The sequence below is a fragment of the Macaca thibetana genome, chromosome 12, assembly GCF_024542745.1.
Source record: "Macaca thibetana thibetana isolate TM-01 chromosome 12, ASM2454274v1, whole genome shotgun sequence".
NCBI lineage: Eukaryota > Metazoa > Chordata > Mammalia > Primates > Cercopithecidae > Macaca > Macaca thibetana.
Genome location: NC_065589.1, coordinates 17,737,637 through 17,762,262, shown reverse-complemented (window position 1 = coordinate 17,762,262; position 24,626 = coordinate 17,737,637). Strand labels below are relative to the sequence as shown.

Genomic DNA, 24,626 nt, shown 5'->3' with positions numbered 1-24,626 from the left:
AGGTGACTAAGTGACATTACCATTTGAGATAATGATATGGTTTGGCTGTGTCCCCACCCAAATCTCATCTTAAATTGTAGTTCTCATAATCCTCACGTGTCGTGAGAGGGACCCAGTGGGAGGTAATTGGATTATGGGGGCAGTTACCCTCATGCTGTTACCGTGATAGTGAGTGAGTTCTCACAAGATCTGATGGTTTTATAAGGGGCTTTTCCCCTTTTTGCTTGGCATTTCCCTTTGCTGCTGCCATGTGAAGAAGGACATGTTTGATTCCCCTTCGGTGATGATTGTAAGTTTCCTGAGGCCTCACCAGTCATGCTGAACTGTGAGTCAAGTAAACCTCCTTCCTTTATAAATTACACAGTCTTGGGTATGTCTTTATTAGCAGCGTGAGAACAGACTAATACAGGTATTTCCAAATGGTTCCAAGGACTAAGTTTCTAGATTTTTGTTTTGTTTTTATTTTAAAATCCTGCATGAAGGCATGATCAGATTACTTCTAACACTTTCCACTCTATGGGAGTTGCTCTTGCCATAGTCCACAACATCCTCCACTTTGCCATATCTACCGGATAGACTCCTCTTTCACTTCATGTTCCTCAGCTTCTTGGCACCACTACCACAGCTACCCATTTGCTGTTGGTTTCATGATACAGTATTCCTTGGTTTATCTTTATCCCAACAGCCATTTCTGCTTAGACTTCTTTGGTCACTTCTCTATTCATCCTTCAGATATTTTATTTGTTTTCTGGCCCCTTCTCTATGGTCATAGACATTTTTAGATCCCCGCCCCACAACATTATTGTCTGAACTAGACTTCCAAATTTGTGTTTCCATTCATGGCCACTCCATTTGTTTTTTTTTTTTTGAGACAGAGTTTCACTGTGTCACCCAGGCTGGAGTGCAGTGGTGTGATCTCGGCTTACTGCAACCTCTACCTCCTGGGTTCAAGTGATTCTCCTGCCTCAGCCTCCCAAGTAGCTGGGATTACAGGCATGTACCACCATGTCCAGATAATTTTTGTATTTTTTGTAGAGACAGGGTTTCACCATGTTGGACAGGCTGGTCTTGAACTCCTGACCTCAGGTGATCTGCCTGCCTTGGCCTCCCAAAATGCTGGGATTACAGGCATGAGCCACCGTGCCTGGCCGCCAAACTTGCATTTGAATCTGTTCCTAAGATATCTCTCTTTGGATATCTAATCGTCCCAACAAGTGAAACATGTTCATAATGGTATTTTTGACTCGTATTGTGCAAATCTCTCTCGAGTGTTACCATTTTAGTAAATGGCATCATCGTGTGTAAAGCTGTCCAAAGCAAAAACCAGTACTCATCCTTGAGATTTATTTTTCCATCATCCAGTATATCCAACACATCAGGAAAACCTATCAGCTCAATTTACAAAACACCAGTCCAATCCACCCATTTCTCTCCTTCTCCCTTGCCAGCCCTTGTTCAAGACATGCAATAAACGGTGGTAGTAGCCTCCTTTCTTGGACAACTCTTGCGTTTTTGTTTGTTTCTTTGTTTTGTTTTAAACCTTGTTTTTAAAGTGCTTTAAACCATTGAATAGCGTCCACTCACACTTAGGATAAATTCAAACTCTTCACTGTGGCTTAAGGCCCTACATCATCTTATCTCTGTTTCTCCTACGTCATCTTGGTATGTCCTTCACCTCCCTAACTCTTTTCACTTCCTAGAACTTGCTAAAGCTTATCTGTCTCAGTGCATTTGTACTTCTCTTTCTTCTGCCTAGAATGTTCGCCCCTGACCTGCGTTTTTATGCTTCCCAACCCTTAGGTCTCTGTTCAAAATCACCTCTGCAGAGAGGTGACTGTCCTGTCTAAAGTAACCCTTTCCTGCATTCCTCTGGAACACATCTCTCCATATTTATTTCTTTTAAAGAACTTGGAATAATGTGCACTTAAATCGTTCATTTTTTTTGTTTGCTTTCTGCTGTTTTAAAAAAGAATCTGATTTTCAAGACACTGGGGACCTTGCTTATCTACTTACTTCCTGTTTTCCCAGTTCTTAGGACAAGTCTGGCTCACAGGAGACACATGGAATAAGTATATTTGGAGAATGAATAAACCTGACTTCACCTGCTTTCATTTCTACTCACACCTAGTACAAAGTTAAAGTTATAGAATATAAAAGAGCTTCATTTTTCAACAAGATTCTTATTGGTGACACATTTCCATGTTAGCTTACCTGTCAACAAGAATCTCACATATATCAACACAAATATCAATAACTTGCATGCAGTTTTGACAAATTTCAATGCAATTTCTCACATATTTAGATGACGGTTAAGTATTTAATGAACGCTTACTTTGTACCAAGCAATGTCTGAGTACCTTTGATACGGTACCCTGTGTAACCACAGTGATCACTTGAAATAGGTATTGTTACTGTCTCCATTTAAAGGAGTGAAGACTGACAGTAGGCCGTTGCCCAGCGTGGTACAACTTGTGAGCTGGAAAGCCAGGCAATCTAATCCCAGAACGGCACATCCCATTTGAGTCTCCTCATTAAATCAGAGGTCCACAGCATGGACCTTTTCCTGCTCTATACCTGGGGTAGGAGGCTCAAAGCAAATCATTGAGGTGCTAAAGACACAGGTCAGTCGATATCAAGTAGAGTCTTCTGAAAAGGTTAATTCTTTCTACCATCCACTCACTGTCACAACTAACAAGGCTAGTTTCACTGGATCATAAATAGATGAAGGCATGACATGTGTGGACCCAGTTTACAGTGAAAATTTAATGTGGTTTCTGCCTTCGAAAGCCAATGTGACTCCTATCAAGGATCTGGAAATCAGTTTTCCTCTTTTAGGTGAAAGATGACAACTGAGGATGATGGATTAGAAAGTGAACAGAATGCATTAAAAAATAATGAAAGGAAATATGCCAAAATATTAACTGCGCCTTATAGTGATTAGGATATTAATATAATCGAGATTGATATAGAATTATGAGTGATTTTTAAAAATAATTCAACATTTAATAACGTTTATGCTCATAAACAGTTCCCTTCCCACACATACATTCACAATCCAGTGGGAATGACCACTAAAGTACTAAGAAGAAGTTCTCAAGAGAACTCACACAAATATCAGTGAAGCTCCTTTGTCATTTCTGCTATTTACATGTCCCATCCTGCTAGTATTTATTTAACATCCATCTAATATTATTTTACTTGATACACTATTTAGATTTGTCCTCAGCAATAATGGCTGGGAAGTCACAGGGTTTGTTAGCTTTGATTTTTCTCTAATAGACATGAAAATAAATATAAAGTAAAATAAAAAAATATAGAGTAAAATAAATATAGAGTAAAAAAAGATGGCTTTTACATGGATAAATATAGAAAGAGTAAAATAAAAACATGCATGTAAAAGCCAGGCGCGGTAGCTCACGCCTGTAATCCCAGCACTTTGGGAAGTTGAGGCAGGCAGGTAGCTTGAGCCTAGGAGTTCTAAACCAGTCTGGCCATTGTGGCAAAACCTCATCTGTATAAGAAACACAAAAAACTTAGGTAGGCGGCCACAGTTGTGCGTGCCTGTAGTCCATTACTCGGAAGCCTTCAGTGGGAGGATCACTTGAACCCTGGAAGTTGAGGCTGCACTGAGCAGAGGCTGCAGTGAGCAACAATGCGCAACTGCACTCCAGCCTGGGCAACAGAGCAAGACCATTTCAAAAGAAAAAAAAGCCATCTTGAGTACTAGTAAGAGGAGTCACACAATGCCATAGAAAACTCTAAACCACTGTGCTGATTTCATAGAAAATCCCCAAACACAGTCCTTTAATGTTTTTTCTTTAAGTTAAAAGGAAAATTTTATGGCAGTATATTGATAAAGTATAGTATATTAATATTTAATTATGCTTTATTCATACAGTGTATTATAAAGTGTTCCACTTTAGAACTTGTAAATTTGTGTAATGTGGGAAAATGCTGTTAATAATGTTCCCTGGTACACTAGATAGTGTGAAACCAGTGCCTGGAATTAGCAGGAATAAAAGAGATTTTGACTAGGGTGGTGTAATGCTGGCTGAATGGTATAAGATGTAACAGAGGAGAAACTTACATTCGTTATCGGATCATTTTCATTCTCCGTAACACATCCCTGAAGATTTAAGTTGAGGGTTTTACAGATGATCATGATTCTCTTGGCAGCTTTTTCTTCAAATGGTTTGATCACAGACTCAGGTTCCAAGAGATCTTTTTTTTGGAGTTTCAAGGTCTAAAAAAGTTTTGAATGAGTCACCAAACATCCAATATAAAAAAGAAATTCTAAATTATAATCCCCAACTGTATGGATCAAGTTCATATCTGCTTAGAAAAAATTTTGACTTACATCTATGTCTGGATCTAGAGAGAACAGATTTAGCCTCTCCATGTTTCGAGTTGTTCTTACAGTATCTTCTGTTTCTGTGAGGTACTACAGAGAAAATCGTGTTAGTCCTTGGTATCTAACTATCCAGATACAGCCCGACACATCCACATGGCCAAGAAGCAGCCCCTTAGTATTATCACCATTTTAGTATTACCCACTAACACTTGGCAAATCTCGTAAAAGTTTCTTTCCATGGCCGGGCGCGGTGGCTCAAGCCTGTAATCCCAGCACTTTGGGAGGCCGAGACGGGCGGATCACGAGGTCAGGAGATCGAGACCATCCTGACTAACACAGTGAAACCCCGTCTCTACTAAAAATACAAAAACTTAGCCGGGCGAGGTGGCAGGCGCCTGTAGTCCCAGCTACTCGGGAGGCTGAGGCAGGAGAATGGCGTGAACCCGGGAGGCGGAGCTTGCAGTGAGCTGAGATCCGGCCACTGCACTCCAGCCTGGGGGACAGAGCGAGACTCCGTCTCAAAAAAAAAAAAAAAAAAAAAAAAAAAGTTTCTTTCCTTTTTGAGCTCTATGTGTATGTTAATGAAAACACATAGGTTAATGGAAAGTTCCGAATTAGTTTCTTAGTCTAAATCTTAAAAGAAAGCATTTACGTCTTTTCCGTGAAAGCCATAACTAACAAATAGCTCAAATCATTTTTGCAAGTACAATGTCAACTTTATTACCTTTGCAAAGTCTGGGTGTAGGTTGTTCTCTAAAGAATCTGTTTCCTCTGGCGTGCATTCGCAAGTTACAGAATTATCCAGTGAATCTTAAAAAGATATACCAAGTCAGGTTATTAAATATTACTCATGAGTCACACATTCTTCTAGCCTGTGACTTACAAAACTAAGTTAGACTTAAGAGCTAAGAGGGACGTTGGTGAGCCTAAACTTTCCTTGTGTTCTGACTCCTGAACATTGCTGGGTGATCTGGGCCTGGAAATCAGACCCTCTGAGGATCATTTTGGGATTCTTGCCATGATACCATCTTGTGTCTACAAGAACTTTGGATTTTTACACTACATTTATACTTGGGGTTGTCTTGACCTACTTAATTAATGCATACTAAAGTTTTCTTAAATATGTATGTATTTTTGGTAATTCTCGCTCTTAGGCTGTCAATTTAGAATCCACCTTCTTGCTTCAGCTGCTTAAACTCTGTAAGACACTGTAAACATTAATACTATGGTTGTTATTATTAAGTAAATCATAAGTGTAAAACACCTACTATGGCATACAGTAGTTGTGTTAAAACCAACAAAATCAACAATAGTTTTTTTCCACATTATTCTATGGCTCTTTCACTCTAGAGCCTGAGACGTAGACCTTTTCTTTCCTCTCTCTTGTTCCCTTCTCTTTGCATAAAATGAAGTGGACTCTTATGAAGGAATCAGGATGGGGAGAAAAAAAAAATTAATCTTATAAAAATTCCATTACCATGTATAATTTTTGAAACTTTCACATATAAGATGATCACAGTATGATCAAAAAGCACAAATGAAAGATGCTTTTTAACTTACAGGAAGAAATTCATATTTGCCTTTACAGAGCATAAGATTCATTAATTAAATTTAATGAAAGACTGAAAACCACAAAATGCCCCCTAAAAGGTAATGTCCCATTGGACATGAGCACATTTTTGATGCTGTGACAAATGATTCCCAACATCATTTGCTGGGGGACAGCCTCAGATCATTGCGAGTTGACTCTCAATTGTACTTATGTGTGGTGGCCATTACTGTGCAGTAAGATTTAGGAGTGATTAGTGATTTCTTGGAACAAATGGCCCCAGGATGGATGAGCTAGAACAGACAGCGACTACAATGCCTAGCAGCTTGAGTGAACCAAAAACACAGGTCACACTGGACAAAGGAAGGAAGACGGCTTCATATGCTCTCACCCAGCCCCAGATCAGTGAGCTCTGTGCTCCTCCTCCCTTGGTGGGGCCCCTCAGGACTGATTTGCAGAATGCGGTTGAGGGTGTGGATCCATTCATCCATATCTGACTCTGTTTCAGCTGCCAGCACAAAATAGGTCAGGTCATTCATTTTCAATTCAAAGGCATATTTTCTTAGTCTGTTATTCTGTGGTATAAAAAGAAAGAAAGAAAAAAAAAAGAGAATACCACAAAATAAGCCTTCAAGAGAGAGACCATTTATGTGGGCTTGAGGTTCCACAAGTCTTTCCATACAGATAGGTAACATAAAGAAGATTTTCCAAAACAAGACAAAATTTTAGATGGCTCTGATCATTTTGTTTGGTTTCTTTCAAAGCTTTTTGTGCTAAGAAATACCTTATTTAGGGTTTTGTTGATTGGATGTACACGTTAGCTTAAACATTTCATCATGGGCATGTGCTTGAGTATATTCTCAACTCTTTGTAAGAGTTTCTTTGAGTTTCTGCCTGGACTTTCTCACCTTATGTTCTGTGATTCACTCCAGGTGGGCATCTGACCCTATCACATCCCAGAGGCAGCTCTTACCGAGATCACTAACAGGCCCTGTGTTGCCATCCTATCTTAAGGACTATTTCTTTCTTCATATCTTCCTTGTCCTTGCAGCATAATTAACACGATGGCCACCTCCTCCTTTCTGAAAGTCACCTTTCTTCAGTTGCCATGACCACACTCTATTCTGGTTTTCCTTCCACCTCATTGGCTGCTATTTTTTGATCTCCTCTGCCAGCTCCTCCTCCTTCTCATGACCTCTAGTGAGAATCCCGACTATGCCTCAGACTCCTTTCTCTCCTTTATTTCTCATCTATTCCAATGGCCTCAAATGACATCCATGTGCAGTGACACCCCAGTTCCTTTCCTGGTTCTGGCTTCACCAACCTCCGGATTCTTCTATAACTTGACATCTCTACTTTGCATTTTGTGACCAACCCACAAAGCCTTGTTCTAGTTCCTGAATGTGTTCCTGTCATGTTCTTGTTGCTGCCACAAGGAAGGCCTGAGACAGGTTGGCCCCCTCCACCACACATGCTCTCACAAGCACAGTGAGCATGGTGTGTGTCCTCATGTACTTATATGATTTGTATCCACTCTTCAGATCTCAACTGAAACTTTCCTCAATTTTCCAGTCTAGGACAAAAGGACAAAGGTCTGGTCCTCCAGAGCACTTACCATGATTTGAAATTATCTGCTTATTCATTTTTGTTTATTTGTTTTGACAAATACATGTCTCCCTTAAGGCTACCTCCGTGAGGACTGGATCAGTTTTGCTAACCACCAGATCGTGTAATAGTGCGGACACATGAAGGATTCAATAATTGTGGGTTCGAAACCAGTCATATTTTATGAATGGAACAGAATAGGTTCCTATTCCAAGTTGACATTCTAGTAGAGAAGAGGTGAATGGATGAATGGTTGAAGGAATGAACAAACAATTGGAAAACAAAGGTTCTCCATTCTGCAGAGAACTAAAATAAGCCAGTGTGATGAGTAGGTACTTTAGATTGGGTGGTCAGGCCTTTCCCTAAAGGAGATCTCTGATTTGAAATCTGTAAAAAGGAGAAATGGGCTATTGAAAGTTCAGGGAGGGACATTTAAAGCAGGGGAAACCCAAGAACAAATTGTTACAATTTTATATATTTATTTGTATATTATAAAATTGTATATTTTATATATATTATATAAATATATTTATTTGTATATTATATATATGTTATATATATATAATACAATTTTATATTCCTGGCATGAGATTGGAATGTACATTTAAAGAGAAAACTTTCCCCTAACAACACAAACTGGTGTTATTTAAGGGGGTCGTTGTTGGAAAGATTACTGAAGATATTTCATCTTTGATTTACTCCAGGCAATTCCTATGCAGGTGTCCAGCTTTTATCAATAAAGCCTGTAGCTTACTCATAATTGTAACAGAGCAAACCCTAACACTTAGGACAATTCTATTAAGTAGAATACAAATAAGAGAAGAGCCATAAAATGAAATGAATGGTGTGGGATTGTGGCTAAATAACAATGTATGAAATTCTTTTTGAGAACAGGATTGCTATTTCTTGGTGACAAGCAAAAATTTCTAATACCCCTCCGGCAATGTTCTCTTTCTTTGGGATACTCTCACAGACTGTCCCCAGATAGCTGTTTCTTTCAACATTCACAACAGATTACTAGTGCAAACACAACAGTTACTAAACACTGGTTCTGTTAATTTAAATGTCATAACAACCCTATCAGACCAATCACGTTATTCCATTTCACATGTAGTGAAACTGAGTTTTAGGGAGATTAATTAAAATGTGTTTGGGATTATATTGATAGCAAATGGTAGAGACGGGAAAATAAGCCCTATATACTCTAACAACTGTGCTCCTAATCCCACCCGCTGAGCTGTCTTATGCATTGCACCGAGCCAGGGACACAGAAGATGCTCAACTGATGCTGGTCTCCTTTCTTGACATTGCCCCAGCACAACAAAGGGGCATCTGTGGCCTGGGAGTTGTGGTTTCTCTCAGTGCTCGAGAACACATAGTGGGGCAACACATAGCCTTGAGAAAAAGTGAAGTTCAGGAACTGAAGGGGAAAGAATTGGCTAAAATGCTAACTATGGTTCTCATGTGGAAATTCACAGCTCAAACATCACTTTCTAGATTTCCAAGGATGAGCCCTTTGCTCCTGTCCTAACTTTTGTATTACTGTCAAATATTATTTATTTATTTGCCTTATAATGACTTAGTCACAGGCCTGGCTCTTTATAGTCCACAAGTCTTAGAAGGGCAGAACCTAAATTTGTATCCTCAGTGCTTAGCGCAGTGATATAATTGACTATCAAAGAGATATCTGTTGTGTTCATATTTTGTTTTGGACAAAAACACAGTGAGTCCCTGCTCTTGCAGAATAGGAATGACAGGCATTAAGCAATTAATCAGACAAATGTGATATCAGAAAACAAACATACTTAAATTGTGTATAAATGTTTTGAAAAAGAGGTATTAAGTTCTATGAGAACATAGAATACAAGTATTTGGACAAGTAAAAGGTCAGAGTTGCATTTTGAAAAAATCATTTTGACTGCAGTGTAAACAGAGTGGAGGGTACTCAGAAAGCCCATGGCCTCAAACTTCAGTGTGCAAAGCAAACATCTAGGCAGCTTCCTTCCAAAGGCAAATTCCTAGATGCCCCACTCTGCCCAGGAGGACTGGGGTAGATGTCCTCCACGTGCCCTCACACACAGCTCTGGGATGTTAGGATGAAGAAGGGCTACAAAACTGCCTGTAACCTTCACTGATAGACAGTCTAAGGGCAAAGACAAGATAGCTGCAGAGCAGGTATAAAAGGAAAGACAGGTGTCCTATCACAGCACAATTTCCTTCAAAAAACAATAGGAATAAAAACAAACACTCAGGGCCAGGCGCGGTGGCTCACTCCTGTAATCCCAGCACTTTGGGAGGCCAAGGTGGGCAGATCACTTGAGGCCAGGAGTTTAAGACCAGCTGGCCAACATGGTGAAACCCTGTCTCTACTAAAAATACAAAAATTAGCTAGGCATGGTGGTGCACGCCTGTATTCCCAGCTATTTGGGAGGTTGAGGCAGGAAAGTTACTTGAACCCAGGAGGTGGAGGTTGCAGTGAGCCAAAACTGCACCACTGCACTCCCAGCCTGGGTGATAGAGTGGATCTCGGTCTCAAAATAAAAAAAATTAAAAAAAAAGAAAGAAATAGACACTCATAAAAGAACTAGAAATGTCCAGAGTTTGGCACACAACTTTTGCTAGGACATTTTTAAGTATTTGATTATATAAAAATGCAAGCAAATCTCAGTGTTATCTTGAAAACAAACAAATGAAAGAATTTGCTTGATGAATTTGATGCTGCAAATAATGTTAACGGGGAGATAAAAAGCAACCTAAAATGCTTATACTGGGTCCAAATTAAAGGTGAATTGAGCTGCAACCTGCTTTCAAATGAAGATGCTGAATACTAACAAAATTTTGAAATGAAACATTATAAAATGTAAACAAACATTGATTTGATTGTCTAAACTGCATTCAGTACTTCAAATGAATTAAATATGATTGCTGGCCTCAACAATGTAATCACAAATATTCTTAAAAATTTGAGCAAAGGATTACAATCTTGTTTCTCAAAAAGGGACATTTATAATTAAAATAAATATTCGATTTGAAACTTCTCAAGAACTAAATTACCTTCTTCTATTTCAAGAGAAATAGAACTATTTGCAGCCCAGAGAAGCTTATGTTGGGAAAGATTAAGGTGTCTGAGTGGTTTTCGATCTCGCTGTCTGTAATCTCAAAGATAATGTCATATAGAACAGCAAAAAGGACAAAAATTGAAAATCAATGGGACATGTCAATAGGACATTTTAATAACTTTGAAGTACAATTGTTAAGTCATTAAAATGGTAATCAAGAAGTAATCATATTCTTCTTTTTACTCCCCCCAAATTTTCCTCTATTTCTCGTGTATCAGTGTCCTTTGCAGCCAGTGCAACTACTTCATTCAGTCAACCTTACCATAGTATATCTACATGACTTCATAAATAGTAGGAACCTGTGAATAAGTCTTATTGTCATGATATGTTTAACGAGTTGTGGCAAACTGTTCTGCTTCCACAATGTTCATCTGAAAAAGTTCCAGACTGTAGATACTCCAAGAAAATCACTGAAGCCAATGGAGGACTGAGTATCAAAGAGGGAAGCTACCCAAACCAAATATTTAATTACACCTATTATGTGGCTAGCATCTGGCATAGAATTTTGTGGGAACAAAAGAAGAGTCTTAAGGGAATCATACAACAAATCCAGGTTTCTGGTATCGATGGCTCCCTTCCATGAAACCCTCTCCACTCTGTAGGTTTATTTGTTCATTCATTCAATGAAAATTAAATGGGTACCTCCTATGTTTCAGTCACACAGAACTGAAAAAATTCAAGTAAAATGCTTTCCCTCATTGAACTTACCTTCTGGTGTAATGAAATGTCAGTAAGCAAATAAGCAGAAAGATAACATATGTAATACACACACACACACACATACACACACATATATATATAAATAAAATAAATGTGTAATATAATATGGCATCATGCAGTGATGAATGTAATTTCATTCCTGCATATGTTATCAGGACTTACTGCTTGAGGTGTGTCACTTGTTTTATTTGCATGTACCATATTTGTTTTGTTTTTTTTTCCCTGTGCATCCTTCCCACATCCTGGAAGCTTTTTGAAGACCTGAGCCACATGTATTTTCAGTGTTTGCTCTTTTCACAATGGTTTGCACATTGCAAGTTGTCCAATATATATATAGTATTTGCTGAAATGAATCCCATATCTAAAATTCACTGCTTAAAGCTCCACATGAACATATCTTTGTAGTGTTTCTTCTGGCCACATAGCTTATGCAGGTAGAATAAATGTACGTATGTGGGTATGCCTACTTTACATATGATAATACATCATTTCTTTGGGCATCTCTCTGTAATTTTGGACATGCCTCTGCCTCAAGTTAAACTTTGCAATTCATTAGCTCTGTGACTTGTGAAAGACACTCTATCTCTCTGAATTTTATTTTAATAAATGGAACAATCATAATTCATGTTCCGTCAAGTGCTGTCAAATAATATATTAAATGAAGAAAACCACAAGTATAATTTTGGCTCTTATTATTCTCAGAAGTGAGATTTCCAGAGCTTGAGTTGCTAATGTGAGGCTTACAGGTCATATTTGGCTTCTAGATTTGTTTTCCTTGTAATGTTCTTTCCCCTGCTCCCAATGTGACTTGCTTTCTGTAGGCAGGCATTCTCCACGTCTACACAGTCCAAGCTGCATCTATTTCTCACATCTGGCCTCTCTTCACACATGAGGGGGCTGCTTGACCTACGGGAGGTATCTGCGTTTCTAGCCTTTGGTTAGTCACATGAAGCCATTGTCTTGGAACCCATATCCACATGGTGGTAGACTCAGCACCTAGAAGGAAATGAACCTTGTCCACCACACTGTCCACACCCATGTAAGCCTGTCTAAAGTGACATCAGCTATTATCATTACTGAGATAGGGACCTAAAACAGATGGGATTCTTGGGCTGTTCATTCTCTTCTACAGTGGCAGAACCTGGAATAAATGGATGGATAGATGAACGAATGTGAGAATGAATGAATGAATACATGAACTGAAGGAACAAGATAGGATAACACAGGCCTAAATATCCCTTAGTCCCAGGAAAAAAAAAACCAAAAAACAAAAAAAAACTTGAAGCAGCAAAAACCAAGTTCTCTTCCAGACCGGGAGCATAGGCCCATAAAAAATATCTAATACTGTTTGATGATGTTATGAAAAAGTAGAAAACCACGATTAGGTTTTGTTTTTTTGTGTGTTTTTTTTTTGGCCAAGATTCAGAAATTGTCAGTCATAAACATTACCTAAAGTCTCTGAGAAAGCTGGGAAGGAGTTTCTCTCTACTTAAACCACCCTTGTAATATATGTCTAAGAATTCCAAATTATTCTAGGGAAAATGATGATATGGATTGAGTCGGAATGAATCAAACTGAAATGGCAATTCACTAAAGATTGTTATGAACTTGAACTCCCTAAGAATGCCGGATGTTAAGTAGTACTTTCTGAGGCAGAGACTTTGTTCCTCTTTTTTGTTTGATTCAACAGAACCTGGCAATGATTCTACATAAAATTGGTCTGATTCATCCTAGTTATTCATTTGCTCTGTGCTTTTGTGTGTACATGATTCATCTTCAGGCACATTTCATGCCTGAAAGCTTACTAGAGCAATGGTTAAACTGGCATTATTTCACTCAAATTCTTCTCTCCAGATGTAAAAACTTATACATCTGGAAGAACTATAAGCAAATATGTAAGAACTGGGACCCACACGCAAAGTGACAAGTGACCCAGGGTCTGTCTCCCCAAAGTGATCCCAAGAAACTGGTCCCTGCCTCTACAAAGGATATAGAGAATACTGGATAAAGCTTCTTGATGAACAAGAATATAAATGCAGGGATAGAGGTGAACTCTTTAAAAGATATATGTGCCAGATCCACCTTGGGGAATACTACAGACAGGCCCAGCTTTTTCTGTATAGACTTATAGCCTGAGCTGAAAGAGTTCATCATTGTTTCATGTTCCCAGAGCATTCCATGGGCTCTGCCATTCATACCTCCATCATCGCTCCATTCATACCTCCATCATCGCTCTTGAGATACTGTGTGACAGTGAGCAAGTAGCGATGCCCTTCTCTGATTCTGACTTCAATAAAGAATTGACTTCCCCACACCTAGATGTAGTTTCTAGCATGTCATAGGCACTAAGTGGGTTTGTTGAATGCATCAGTAGATTAATGACTAAAGACATGATAAATTAACACACTTTGGAAAAAATATCCGGAAGGTAAATCAAGGTTTTCTAGGAAGGCTTTCCCATAATGGAATGTCTATATCCTAGATTGTGACCTTTGAAATTAATGGAAGAAGTAGGGCAGAAGGGCTAAATACACTATCTCCCAGTTCTTTTCTCATGTTAGTACATTGTTCTAGTTTTACAAATGAGGAATCTGAGATCAAATTGGTCAAGTAACTTTTTCAAAGTCTTCAGATAGTAAATGGTCAAACTAGGATTTGAATGCTGACCTGCGTGAACCCCAAGCTTGTGTTTTCCCTTCAAGACTCCTTTTTTTCCATGACAATGTTTAAGCAGAGACTGAAACACAATCTAAGTAAGAGATGATGGAGAAGCAGTTCCTCCGTAGGAAGGGCAGATTAGAGCAGTAAGTTCTATGATTATTTGAAGAAGAAAAATATTGCGTATTAACCTGTGTTTCTGCAAACTTAATATATAACAAAAGACTACAATGATGTGTCTTAAAAAATGATGACTCATTTGCTGGAGAAAGCTTTCAAGTACAAATGGAAAGGATAATATTTAAAATTTTCAGCTCAATGTCTATAAAACGCAGTTATTGATCTTTATTGCTAACGTTTTACTTCATGTTTCTAAGGCCAAAAAGTGTCCTTTGTGATCAACGATAGAAAACAATTTCCACCTTCCATTAAGGTCATTATTGCCCTTTCCCTATGGAAAGCTGGCATCTGTGTTAAAATGCAATCATCTTTCACTTGTAGCAGAGTGCTCAGAAACAATTAATTCTTTCCTTTTGAAGTTCAGCTTTATTGCTTCCTGGAAGAATTCCAGATTTTAACAGATAAACCATCCAGAAATAGGCCAGGACTAAATCATTTAGACTGGAGAGAACTCTACTTGCATCCGCATATCCAGGGGCCTCCAGGAGTGGTCTGTGATGTCATCTCAGCTCGTAACAAGCTAGGTGAATGCTGAGGTTTGAGGGTAACAAAAAGTACTTCTCTACTGGCCTGTGACCAGAAATAGAGTCCTGGACCTCAGTGAGCCAGTGTCATTGTGAAATTTGAGGGAAGATTGCTAAAACACTTTTGATTGCTCCATGACTACATAAAAGGGAATAAGGTTAGTTATTTCATCAGAGTAGGAAGCAGCGTTTTGAAACTAAAATGTCCAAATGGGGTCTATGGAATTACTCTGCTTCCCTTTGCCACAGTGGCCCATGTTGAATTTCATACTAAGGACAAATAATTGGAAGACTGAGAGTTGACAGAACATTATTTGTTAAAAGCACTATGTCTGTTTTTGAAATTAGACTCTTTGGAATCAATGGAATCCTTGTCTTTGAAGAAAACCACCACTTAGGAGAAAGATGCTGCATATGTACACTGTCAACTTACTCTATCATTATTACCTAATTATAAAATAACATATTTGAAGTGCCTATGTTAATACTATGTCATTTACATATTACTTTACTGAATTTCATGATCTCAGGGGTTCTCTACATGGCAGCAAACATGGGTGTTAATTTTCTGCTTCTCTTTGAATATCTGAGACTTGCCCCTGCCACAGGACCTTTGCACTTGCTGCCTCTGCCCATTCTTTTTTGTTGTTTGTTTTTTGAGACAGAGTCTTGCTCTGTCACCCAGTCTGGAGTGCAGTGGCACGATCTCGGCTCACTGCAACCTCTGCCTCCTGGGTTCAAATGATTCTCCTGCCTTAGCCTCCCCAGTAGCTGGGATTACAGGCCTGTGCCACCACCATATCTGGCTAATTTTTGTATTTTTAGTAGAGATGGGGTTTCACCATGTTGGCCCAGCTGATCTCGAACTCCTGACCTCGTGATCCGCCCACCTTGGCCTCCCAAAGTGTTGGGATTACAGGCGTGAGCCACCACGCCTGGCCCTCTGCTCATTCTTTAGTTTGCAGATCAAATTATCTCTCTTCAAAAATGCTCTTCTCCCTTATTGAGTATTAATATTCCTTTTCAACCTCACCATTCTTCTGTCTCCCTTATGTTTCTCTGTTTATTTTCTTTATTGAAAAGTTTAACAGCTGATTCCATTCTGCTTATTCATGTCTTTGCTTATTTCCTGTTTTCTTTTCTCTCTGGAAAGTAAGATTTGTGAAAGCAGAGATCCAGGCTGCCTTGTTTTTCACAGAATTCTTAGAGTCCAGAGCAGCTCTTGGCTCATATCAGATACTCCATGAGTATTTGTTAAATATACTTTTCAAATAAAAGAAATATCCCAAGGAGGAAAAGGGATTTCTACTCACCTGCACCACTCCTGTACAGGAATCCAAAAAGATGCATCCTTTGGGTTCTTTGGATATTTTCTCATCTTTGTAAAAATTCATAATGTAGGAATTATCTGGCAACTGAGTCAGCTGGAAGTAGCGCTTTTTGAATGACTAAAAGATATAAGGAGATATTCAAATTGTAATGTGCTCTTACTCATAGAAATTAGAATTATTCTAATTCCTTCAGGAGTGCTATATTTCTAGGACATTTTTTCTAGAGAAGAGCATCCCTACTTCCTCATAAATAAAATATTACATGAAACATAAACTCAATGAAAATGGCTCTTTTCTGTGCTGTGACCTGAGGAGGGAGTGTTAAGAAAGGTGACAGAGACAAACATGAGTCTTGATGTCTCCTTACCCGAACAGTAACGGTGTTGTTCACGGTGCTGTTAAAATTCCCCTTGTAGAGCCAGCCGGACTTGAAAACGCCAGTTCCTCCTGCTCCTCCACCCCCCTTGGAAGACGAGTGGGAAGTGGTATCCTGTTGGAAAGGCATATTAGCATGACAGCCATCTTTTGTGGACCCTAGATCGTAGGTAGACACTGCATTTAAAAAAGAGACTTCTAAAAATGATCTTATTATTGCTAACAGCTGTAGTTTGCGAAACCATTTTCCTTGAGGGATATTTTCTCCCTTTTCTTTCCAGTCTTGAAGTAGAATTTAGATCTTCAATATACTTCTGCTGTTATGAAAACTTTATTAAACCTTGATATTCTTATTAGGTTAAAGATTCACATTATTTTACATTTATCCAGGTTTGGTAGGAAACCTCGTATTTAGTAACAGATGCTATATATCATTATAGTATTAGCCACTTGCTTTAAGAGCACAAGTTCTATAATTTGATTTCCTTCCTCGGAATCCTATTCTGCCACTTCCTAGATAGATGGCGTTGGCAATTTAACTTTCCTGAGTCTCCATTTGCTCACCTAAGTTAGTAAGTAACTAACCTTTTATTTTTATTATTATTATTAAGTAATTTTTTTAAATATTTATTTATTATTATTGTACTTTAAGTTGTAGGGTGCCGTGATGTGTTCTTGAAGATCTTCCAACCAAACCTAGGAAATAATATATTCTGAGATATATAACTTTTAAATTGTTCTGAGTTATTTAAATTATTCTGATACAGAGAAAGAAATCTGAAGTTTTTTTACCCACGTAATAAACATCCTCATAATAAAGCTACTTATGAAAACTTCATCAAAAAAAAAAAAAAAAAGAGACTTCTTTTCCTCTCTTTGACTTAAATAAGCATGTTCAATTTCAGAACAAACGTGATTCATTTTGACTAAAAGCCCTACCACCAACAGCTACTACAACTCACAACAAACCGTTCAGAACCCAAAACTTTTAGTGCAAGACAAACTAATTATCCTCATGTTTTAAACATCTCACTTTCAACTCTTTACTTACTTCATCCTTATCAGCATCTTCATGGTCAATCTCAAAGGAATGTGAAGGAAGCTTCTCTGGTTTGTATTCTGCTCTGATATTAAAAAAAAAAAAAAAAAAAGCTTCTGATTTATCATTGGAGACGGTTTTCATTTTAAATTGCTCCCCAGGTAACAATAACAACTATGGTGCTGGTATTCTTACAGATGTTTGTAAAATAATGTAATCTTTTGAGTGTCTCATTTCCTTTGGAAGTATTAACTTTCCTCTACCATGATATCTTATCTCCTGTATATAAATCTCTATTTTAAAGCATGGAGTTACTAACTAACTAACTAACTACCTAACTATATATATATATATTTGAGACAGTCTCACTGTCGCCCAGGCTGACGTGCAGTGGTGTGATCTCAGCTCACTGCAACCTTCACCTCCTGGGTTGAAGCAATTCCCATGCTGCAGCACCCCCCCACCCCTGCCCAGTAGTACCTGGGATTACAGGCATATACCACCATTTTTGTATTTTTTTGTGGAGATGGGGTTTTGTCATGTTGATCAGGCTGGTCTTGAACTCCTGGCCTCAAACTCTCCTCCCGCCTCGGCCTCCCAAAGTGCTGGGATTATAGGCATGAGCCACTGGCGTTCGGCCTTCTAATTACATAAACTTACACATACCTTTTTGAGTTAGATGTAGGCAAGCAGGACAATTTGAAAGGTTGGGGAGTTTCTATTTTCCTTCCCCCACATTTGTAGGTGGAATATTAAGTGGTGATATTTTCATTGTGATTTCTGTGTCATCTGTATGTGACATACTCAAGGGTACACAATGGTCATTGGAAGAGTCCAGCTCTGAAGAACCATGATCCTGAGAACCAGTCTGTACTATGGCCACTAGGCTGTGCTGCTCCCTAACCATGGCCTCCTCAAAAATGTGCACCAAAGGGACTGGTAGCAATTACACTCTGTGCACTTCCATGGTATCCTAGAAATGCCTATTTAAGTTGCAACATCTCTGACCAGAGAAGCAACAGTGTGCATCTGGTTTTATAAATGGTAAAATAAACCATAAATAAGTTTTCTTTGGCTTGATTCTATCTCATAACTAATGGTTGAATGGAAACCAGACAATACCACCCAAAGTACGGGCATTTCTTGATGTCTAGCTGTGTGGCCCCCTTTACTATATAAAATCCCATATAAAAATTTCATGGGATGTTTTTCTTTTGTAAAGTAAATTTTATTGTGTATGCCCGAGGTTTACAACATGGTGGTATGGGAAGGATACATATAGATAGTAAAATGGTATTGTAGTGAAGCAAATTAACATAACTATCATCTCAATAGTTACTTTTTTTGTAACAAGAGCAGTAAAATCTACTGATTTAACCAAAATCAGTAATGCAGTATGATTTCACTAACTTTAGTCCTCTTGTTGTACATTAGCTCTCTAGACTTCATCCTGCACATGTGCTACTTTGCATCAGTTCATCAACTCCTCCCTGTTTCCTCTCACCCCTGGTAACTGTTGGTGAGAATGCAGATTGCTACAGGCATTATGGAAAACAGTATGGATATTTCTAAGTAAATTAAAAATGGAACTAGCATATGACCCAGCAATTCCTCTTCTGGGTATGTATTTGAAGGAGATAAAGTCGCCAGCTTATAAAGATGTCTGCACTCCTGTCATCATTGCAGCATTATTCATACTAGCCAATATATAGAGACATTCTAAGTGTTTAAAACAGGAATGGATAAAGATAATGTTTAGTATATTAATATATGCCTCTGTGTGTGTGTGTGTGTGTGTGTGTGTAGCATTCTCTTTATTCCTCTGTCAATGGACACTTAGGATGTTTCCATATGTGTGTGTGTGTATACATGTGTGAATATATATGTGTGTGTCTTTGTATTGTATATGTGTGTGAATATATATGTGTGTGCATGTATGTATGAATATGAGTATCCGTATATATGTGTGTGAATATAGGTGCATGTATGTATATGTGTGTGTGAATACGTGTGTGTGTGTGTAGCATTCTTTTTATTCATTCCCCTGTCAATGGACACTTAGGATATTTCCATGTATATGTGTGTGTATGTGTATATGTATGTGAATATATATGTGTTAGTATGTATATGTATGTGAATGTGTGTATGTATTTATGTGAATAAAATATATGCATGTGCATGTATATATGTGTGAATATATATGTGTGTATGTATATGTGGTATGAACGTGTATGTATGTGTGTGAATATATGTGTTTGTGTGTGTGAATATATATGTGTGTGTAGGTATGTGTGTGAATGTTTTTGTGTGTGTGTATATATATGCATGTATGTGTGTGTGAATATATGTGTGTGAATATATGTGTTTGTGTGTGTGTGTGACTACCTATGTGTGTATGTATATAATAATGTGTGTGTGTATAAAATGGAATATTATTCGGCCTTAAAAAGTAGGGATTCTGCCATTTGCCATGATATGGATGGACCTGGAGGACATTATGCTAAATGAAATAAGCGGAAGTGGAAAAAAAACCCCTATAGGGTCTCATTTATATGTGGAATCTTAAAAAAATCGGCCGGGCGCGGTGGCTCAAGCCTGTAATCCCAGCACTTTGGGAGGCCGAGGCGGGCGGATCACAAGGTCAGGAGATCGAGACCACAGTGAAACCCCGTCTCTACTAAAAATACAAAAAAAAATTAGCCGGGCTAGGTGGCGGCGCCTGTAGTCCCAGCTACTCAGGAGGCTGAGGCAGGAGAATGGCGGGAACCCGGGAGGCGGAGCTTGCAGTGAGCCGAGATCGCGCCACTGCACTCCAGCCTGGGAGACAGAGCGAGACTCCGTCTCAAAAAAAAAAAAAAAAAAAATCAAATATACAGAGATAATAAAATGGTATTTGTTTTAAGATTATTTATATTGTGTGAAGGCAACCTCTGAATCTGAGTATTGAGAAAGAAAAGATCAGAGGCGCATTTAGTATTCACATCACAAATTATTCCCTATGTTGATGGCACTCCAGATAGGAAGGTGAATGATCAGGGCTCTTTAGGCTTAAGTATGCATCAAATTACTATGCTGTGCACTCACATAGGTGTTAAGTAAGGGCTTCCAAATACTCTTACCCTCCCTTCATTTTCAGCAGGGAAAGTTAGAGCACAAAAGGAACATTGGCTTCACTGTTAAACTATGAAAAGCCTGAGATCAGAACCATGTTCTCCATTCCTGATAAGAAGCGTTTTTTATTGTGGTAAAATAGACATAACATGGAGATTTATCATTGTAACCACTTTTAAGACATGGTATTAGAAGCCTGCATTTAGGAAAGGTGAAACTTTAATAAGCATATTAAGTAAGATCGCTGCTATTTCTCTCTTCCAAAGGAGGTTATCTTTCCTTCTTGCAGAGCCTTAGAGATAGTCAAGCCTATCAGTGATGCCTGCACTGATGTTAACTTGTTCTGCCTCTTTTGGTCAGGGTCCACGCTATGGGAGGGCAGAGGAAGCAGCAGAAGACATAGAGTTCTTTTAGGATCACTGGGAAATTCTTGGTACCACACCAAAAATATTCCTTTTTCTCCTTACTACCATCTAACATGCTCCGAACAAGAAGCAGTCACTCTCACCATTTAATTTGACTGGCAAAAATAAAGCCTGTAAATACAACCCTTCCCTCTCTCCCCCTCCTGTGAGAGGTGACATGTTGCCTGAGATTCAGAGGAAGGTTCCAATGGTTGATTTCAGAGCAATTGCTCGAGGTACCTTGTCTGCAGAGAATAGAAGAAGAGTGTTCAATGATTCTTAAAATGATGGCACAGCAGTAAAGAAAGAACAGAGGAAACATCCCAAGTGAATGAAAAAGAGTGAATCGGGAAAACTAAGGAAGAGGCAACAAAGACAAACTTGAATGTGGAATGTCAATATTTGGCCCCGTGCTAGTCATTTCCCATCAGTTTCATTTGACCTTGATGCAATGGTATTTGTTTCTGAACCTCCTATTCTGTCCTCTTTGGCCAGCATGGCTTATCCTTCCTTCCAAAAGAATAATTTTGTAGGCATTTGTTCTCAATAACTGTGGATCACAATACAGGCCAGGCGTCTCACTAATGCCAATTTCTGCAAGATACTTATAAACAAGGAGGAGACAAAGCCTTTCAAACTAGTAACGATGTAAAAACAAAAAAGTGAAGAAACAAAGTAAGGTTCTCATGAATTTCAACTTAAAAGGCTAAATGCTTGCAAAAGTTTTTTCTCACAAATCTCCCAGTTGAGAAGTGGAAATAATGACTGAGATAGCCTATACATTTCACAAAAGTTTCACAAAAGCCCATAGGTTTAGTGACTTATGACCAACTCAGCTCAGAATGCTGCAGAAGTGTCTGTCACTGGAGGATGGCTACACAAACTACAGTAGATCCACACACAGGAACGTTACTTAGAAAAGAAAAGAAGCTACTGACACGTGCAACAACGTGGACATCACTCAGAAGCATTGTGCTAAGTAAAAAAAGCTAGAAACAAGAACACACATGGTGTGATTCCACAGTTATGAAAATCAGAGCACTGATTGTCTCTTGGGGGAGAGAAAAGGAGAGGTAAGGGTTAACCAGGGAAGGGTGGCAGTTAACTCTTTGGGGTGATAACATTGTTCTGTTATCTCAACAGAGGTTTGAGTCGCACAGGTGTACTGTGGTCAAAAGTTATCAAATGGTTCACGTACAATTTGCACATTTTCTTGTATGTACATTTTATATCAAAAGAGAAAAAATGAACTACAGATGTCTATAGCTGTATTTAAAGGTGTGCATTTTGAAGAGTTTAAAGAGGCACTGTGTTAATATTTTAAATTCCACTTTAAAATGACCAAAAATAAAACAAATTGATAGATCTCTAGAAGGATGGATGGATGGATGGATGGATGGATGGATGGATGGATGGATGGCAGGTTGTATAAAACAAAATATAGCAAAACATAAAAGACACATTCTAGATGGTGGGAATAGTGGGATTAATTGTACACCAATCTTTTAACTTTCTCCTAGGTTTAAAATTTGCAAAAAACTTTTAAAATGATGTGTGAAAATTTTGAAAGTGTTGAAATTATACATAGAGTGACCAAAAATGATGCCTTCTGAACTGATTCTTTTTTATAGTAAAGATAATAAAAATTGTACAACAGATACATATAAGCTATTCTCAAAGTAAACGTTGAGTAAAAATTTCTCAATGATTTTTCCCTGGTATTTTTGAAGAATAGATGATTTAGAAAAGAGAGAAGAGAACTTCAGACAAATGATTGGAAATGTTTTTAGGAATTTCCTAAATGTCATATTTAACACTATATTACAACTTATGACATTCCCATACTTTCTTTAATAAAATAAAACTTTATTTAAACATCCACTTTAAGTATTAATGATTCAAAAATAACTCAGAAGATATGAGACAGAGAATACCAATGAAGTCAATAGCAAAACTCAGAAGATATGAAACAGAAAATACCAATGAAGTCAATAGCAAAACTCAGCCAACCCCAGTAGTCCCTAGCCATATCCATGCTGATCTTAATCTTCATTTTAAAAATCTGTGGAGACCACAGAGTGTCAATTTAAGTCAGATCTGGGGCTAGGGTTATAGTGCATGTAAGCATGTCACTTCATTGGTGGCTTTTCTTAATTCTGAGTTTGCTTGATCAAATTCAGTGTGCATTATTGAGAGCCGTCTTAATTCTTGGGGCCATTCTCCTTTGCCATTCAACATTCCAGTTTCCAGATATTACCTGGCATCCAGAAGAGCTGCAATAATGTCAACCGCATATCAGAAAGTAAGTTCCTGAACCGAGGAAGTTTGCATTCTAGGGGACTAGAGAGTCAATCATGAATTAAGCATAAATAAGATAATTTCTCTGAGTGAAAATGGTTGTTAAGAAAATCAAGGCTGGGTGCAGCAGCTCACGGCTGTAATCCCAGCACTTTGGGAGGCTGAAGCTGGTGGGTCACTTGAGGTCAGGAGTTAAAGACTGGCCTGGCCAACATAGTGAAACCCTGTCTCCACTAAAAACACAAAAAAATTAGCCAGGCATGGTGGTGCACACCTGTAATCCCAGCTACTTGGGAGGCTGAGGCAGGAGGATCCTTTGAATCTGGGAGGTGGAGGTTGCAGTGAGCTGAGATTGTGCCACCACTGCATTCCAGCCTGGGGACAAAGTGAGACCCTGTCTCAAAAAAAAAAAAAAAAAAAAAAAAAAAAAGAAAGAAAGAAAAGAAAAAAATCAAAGAGGAGAAAGAAGAGAAGAGCAAAGAGTGATCCTTGTGGAAATGGCAAAGGCCAAGTGTAGAAAGACTCTTCAAGGATGGCCTTTCTTGGGAGGTAACATTTAAACTGAGGAGGAGAAGCAGCTGATTGTGTGATGACCTAGGAGAAAATCCCCTGGCAGAGGGAGCTGCAAGAGTACAGGTTCTGAGGAGGGGCCAAGCATGGAGCATCCAGAAGGAAGGCTGTAGGGGCTGGAAACAGTGCAGGAGGGAGGGCTGCGGGAGGGAGGCCTGTCCAATGCCCCTGGGCAGGGAAGGCAGACAGTGCTTGGATCATTGCTGAGGCTTGAGGGCTACTGAAGATTCTTATTTCCCAATCTAGTTTTTAAAAATCCACAAGGCACAGCCTCCTGCCTTTCAAGAGCCATCTTCACGCTCAGTCAGATGTCTGTGGGGCTACTATGCAATGACTTTTCTCTTTCAAAGGTCATGAAAAGATTAGCACCTGTGGCTATTGATTTTAAAATTCTTCCCCCAGGACCACTGTGTGATCTCTAAGAGCCTCGGGGACCCCAAGATAAAGGGCTCATCCCAGACCTTACCCTTTGGTGTTTGCATCCAACATCGGTAGTAACTATAGGCAGCCTCATTTCCCCTTTCTCCACCCAAATGACCTGGATTGCCCAGTGTGGGGATGCCTGAGTGCCCCATCAGTTAAAATTCCCTCTCAGTTTGGGGTATTTTCCCTCTCAGTTTCCTAGTTTCTGCTATAAAATGGGGATAACAGTTCCTATTCCATAGGGTTATGAGTGTTAAATGAGATAATGCATGTATGACACCCAGCACATTCTGGCTCACTGTAGACACTCAAGAAAATGCTCTTTTATTTAAAAAAAAAAAAAAAAAAAATCTGTTCAATTTCAGCCCA

At 38.7% G+C, this 24,626-nt stretch overlaps 1 protein-coding gene across 8 annotated transcripts in view; it reads right to left on the bottom strand.

Annotated features, from left to right (window-relative positions):
• DOCK10 (dedicator of cytokinesis 10) overlaps positions 1-24,626 on the bottom strand; it is a 1,376,581-nt gene that overhangs the window by 108,696 nt on the left and 1,243,259 nt on the right. For all 8 annotated transcript variants that reach the window (XM_050752140.1, XM_050752144.1, XM_050752143.1 and 5 more), the window contains 7 exons: positions 17,464-17,536; positions 16,405-16,527; positions 16,020-16,154; positions 6,292-6,475; positions 5,076-5,161; positions 4,358-4,441; positions 4,088-4,243 (listed from right to left, as the gene is read on the bottom strand). In XM_050752140.1, coding sequence (XP_050608097.1) covers positions 4,088-4,243; positions 4,358-4,441; positions 5,076-5,161; positions 6,292-6,475; positions 16,020-16,154; positions 16,405-16,527; positions 17,464-17,536 — 841 coding nt within the window. The remainder of the gene's footprint in view (positions 1-4,087; positions 4,244-4,357; positions 4,442-5,075; positions 5,162-6,291; positions 6,476-16,019; positions 16,155-16,404; positions 16,528-17,463; positions 17,537-24,626) is intronic.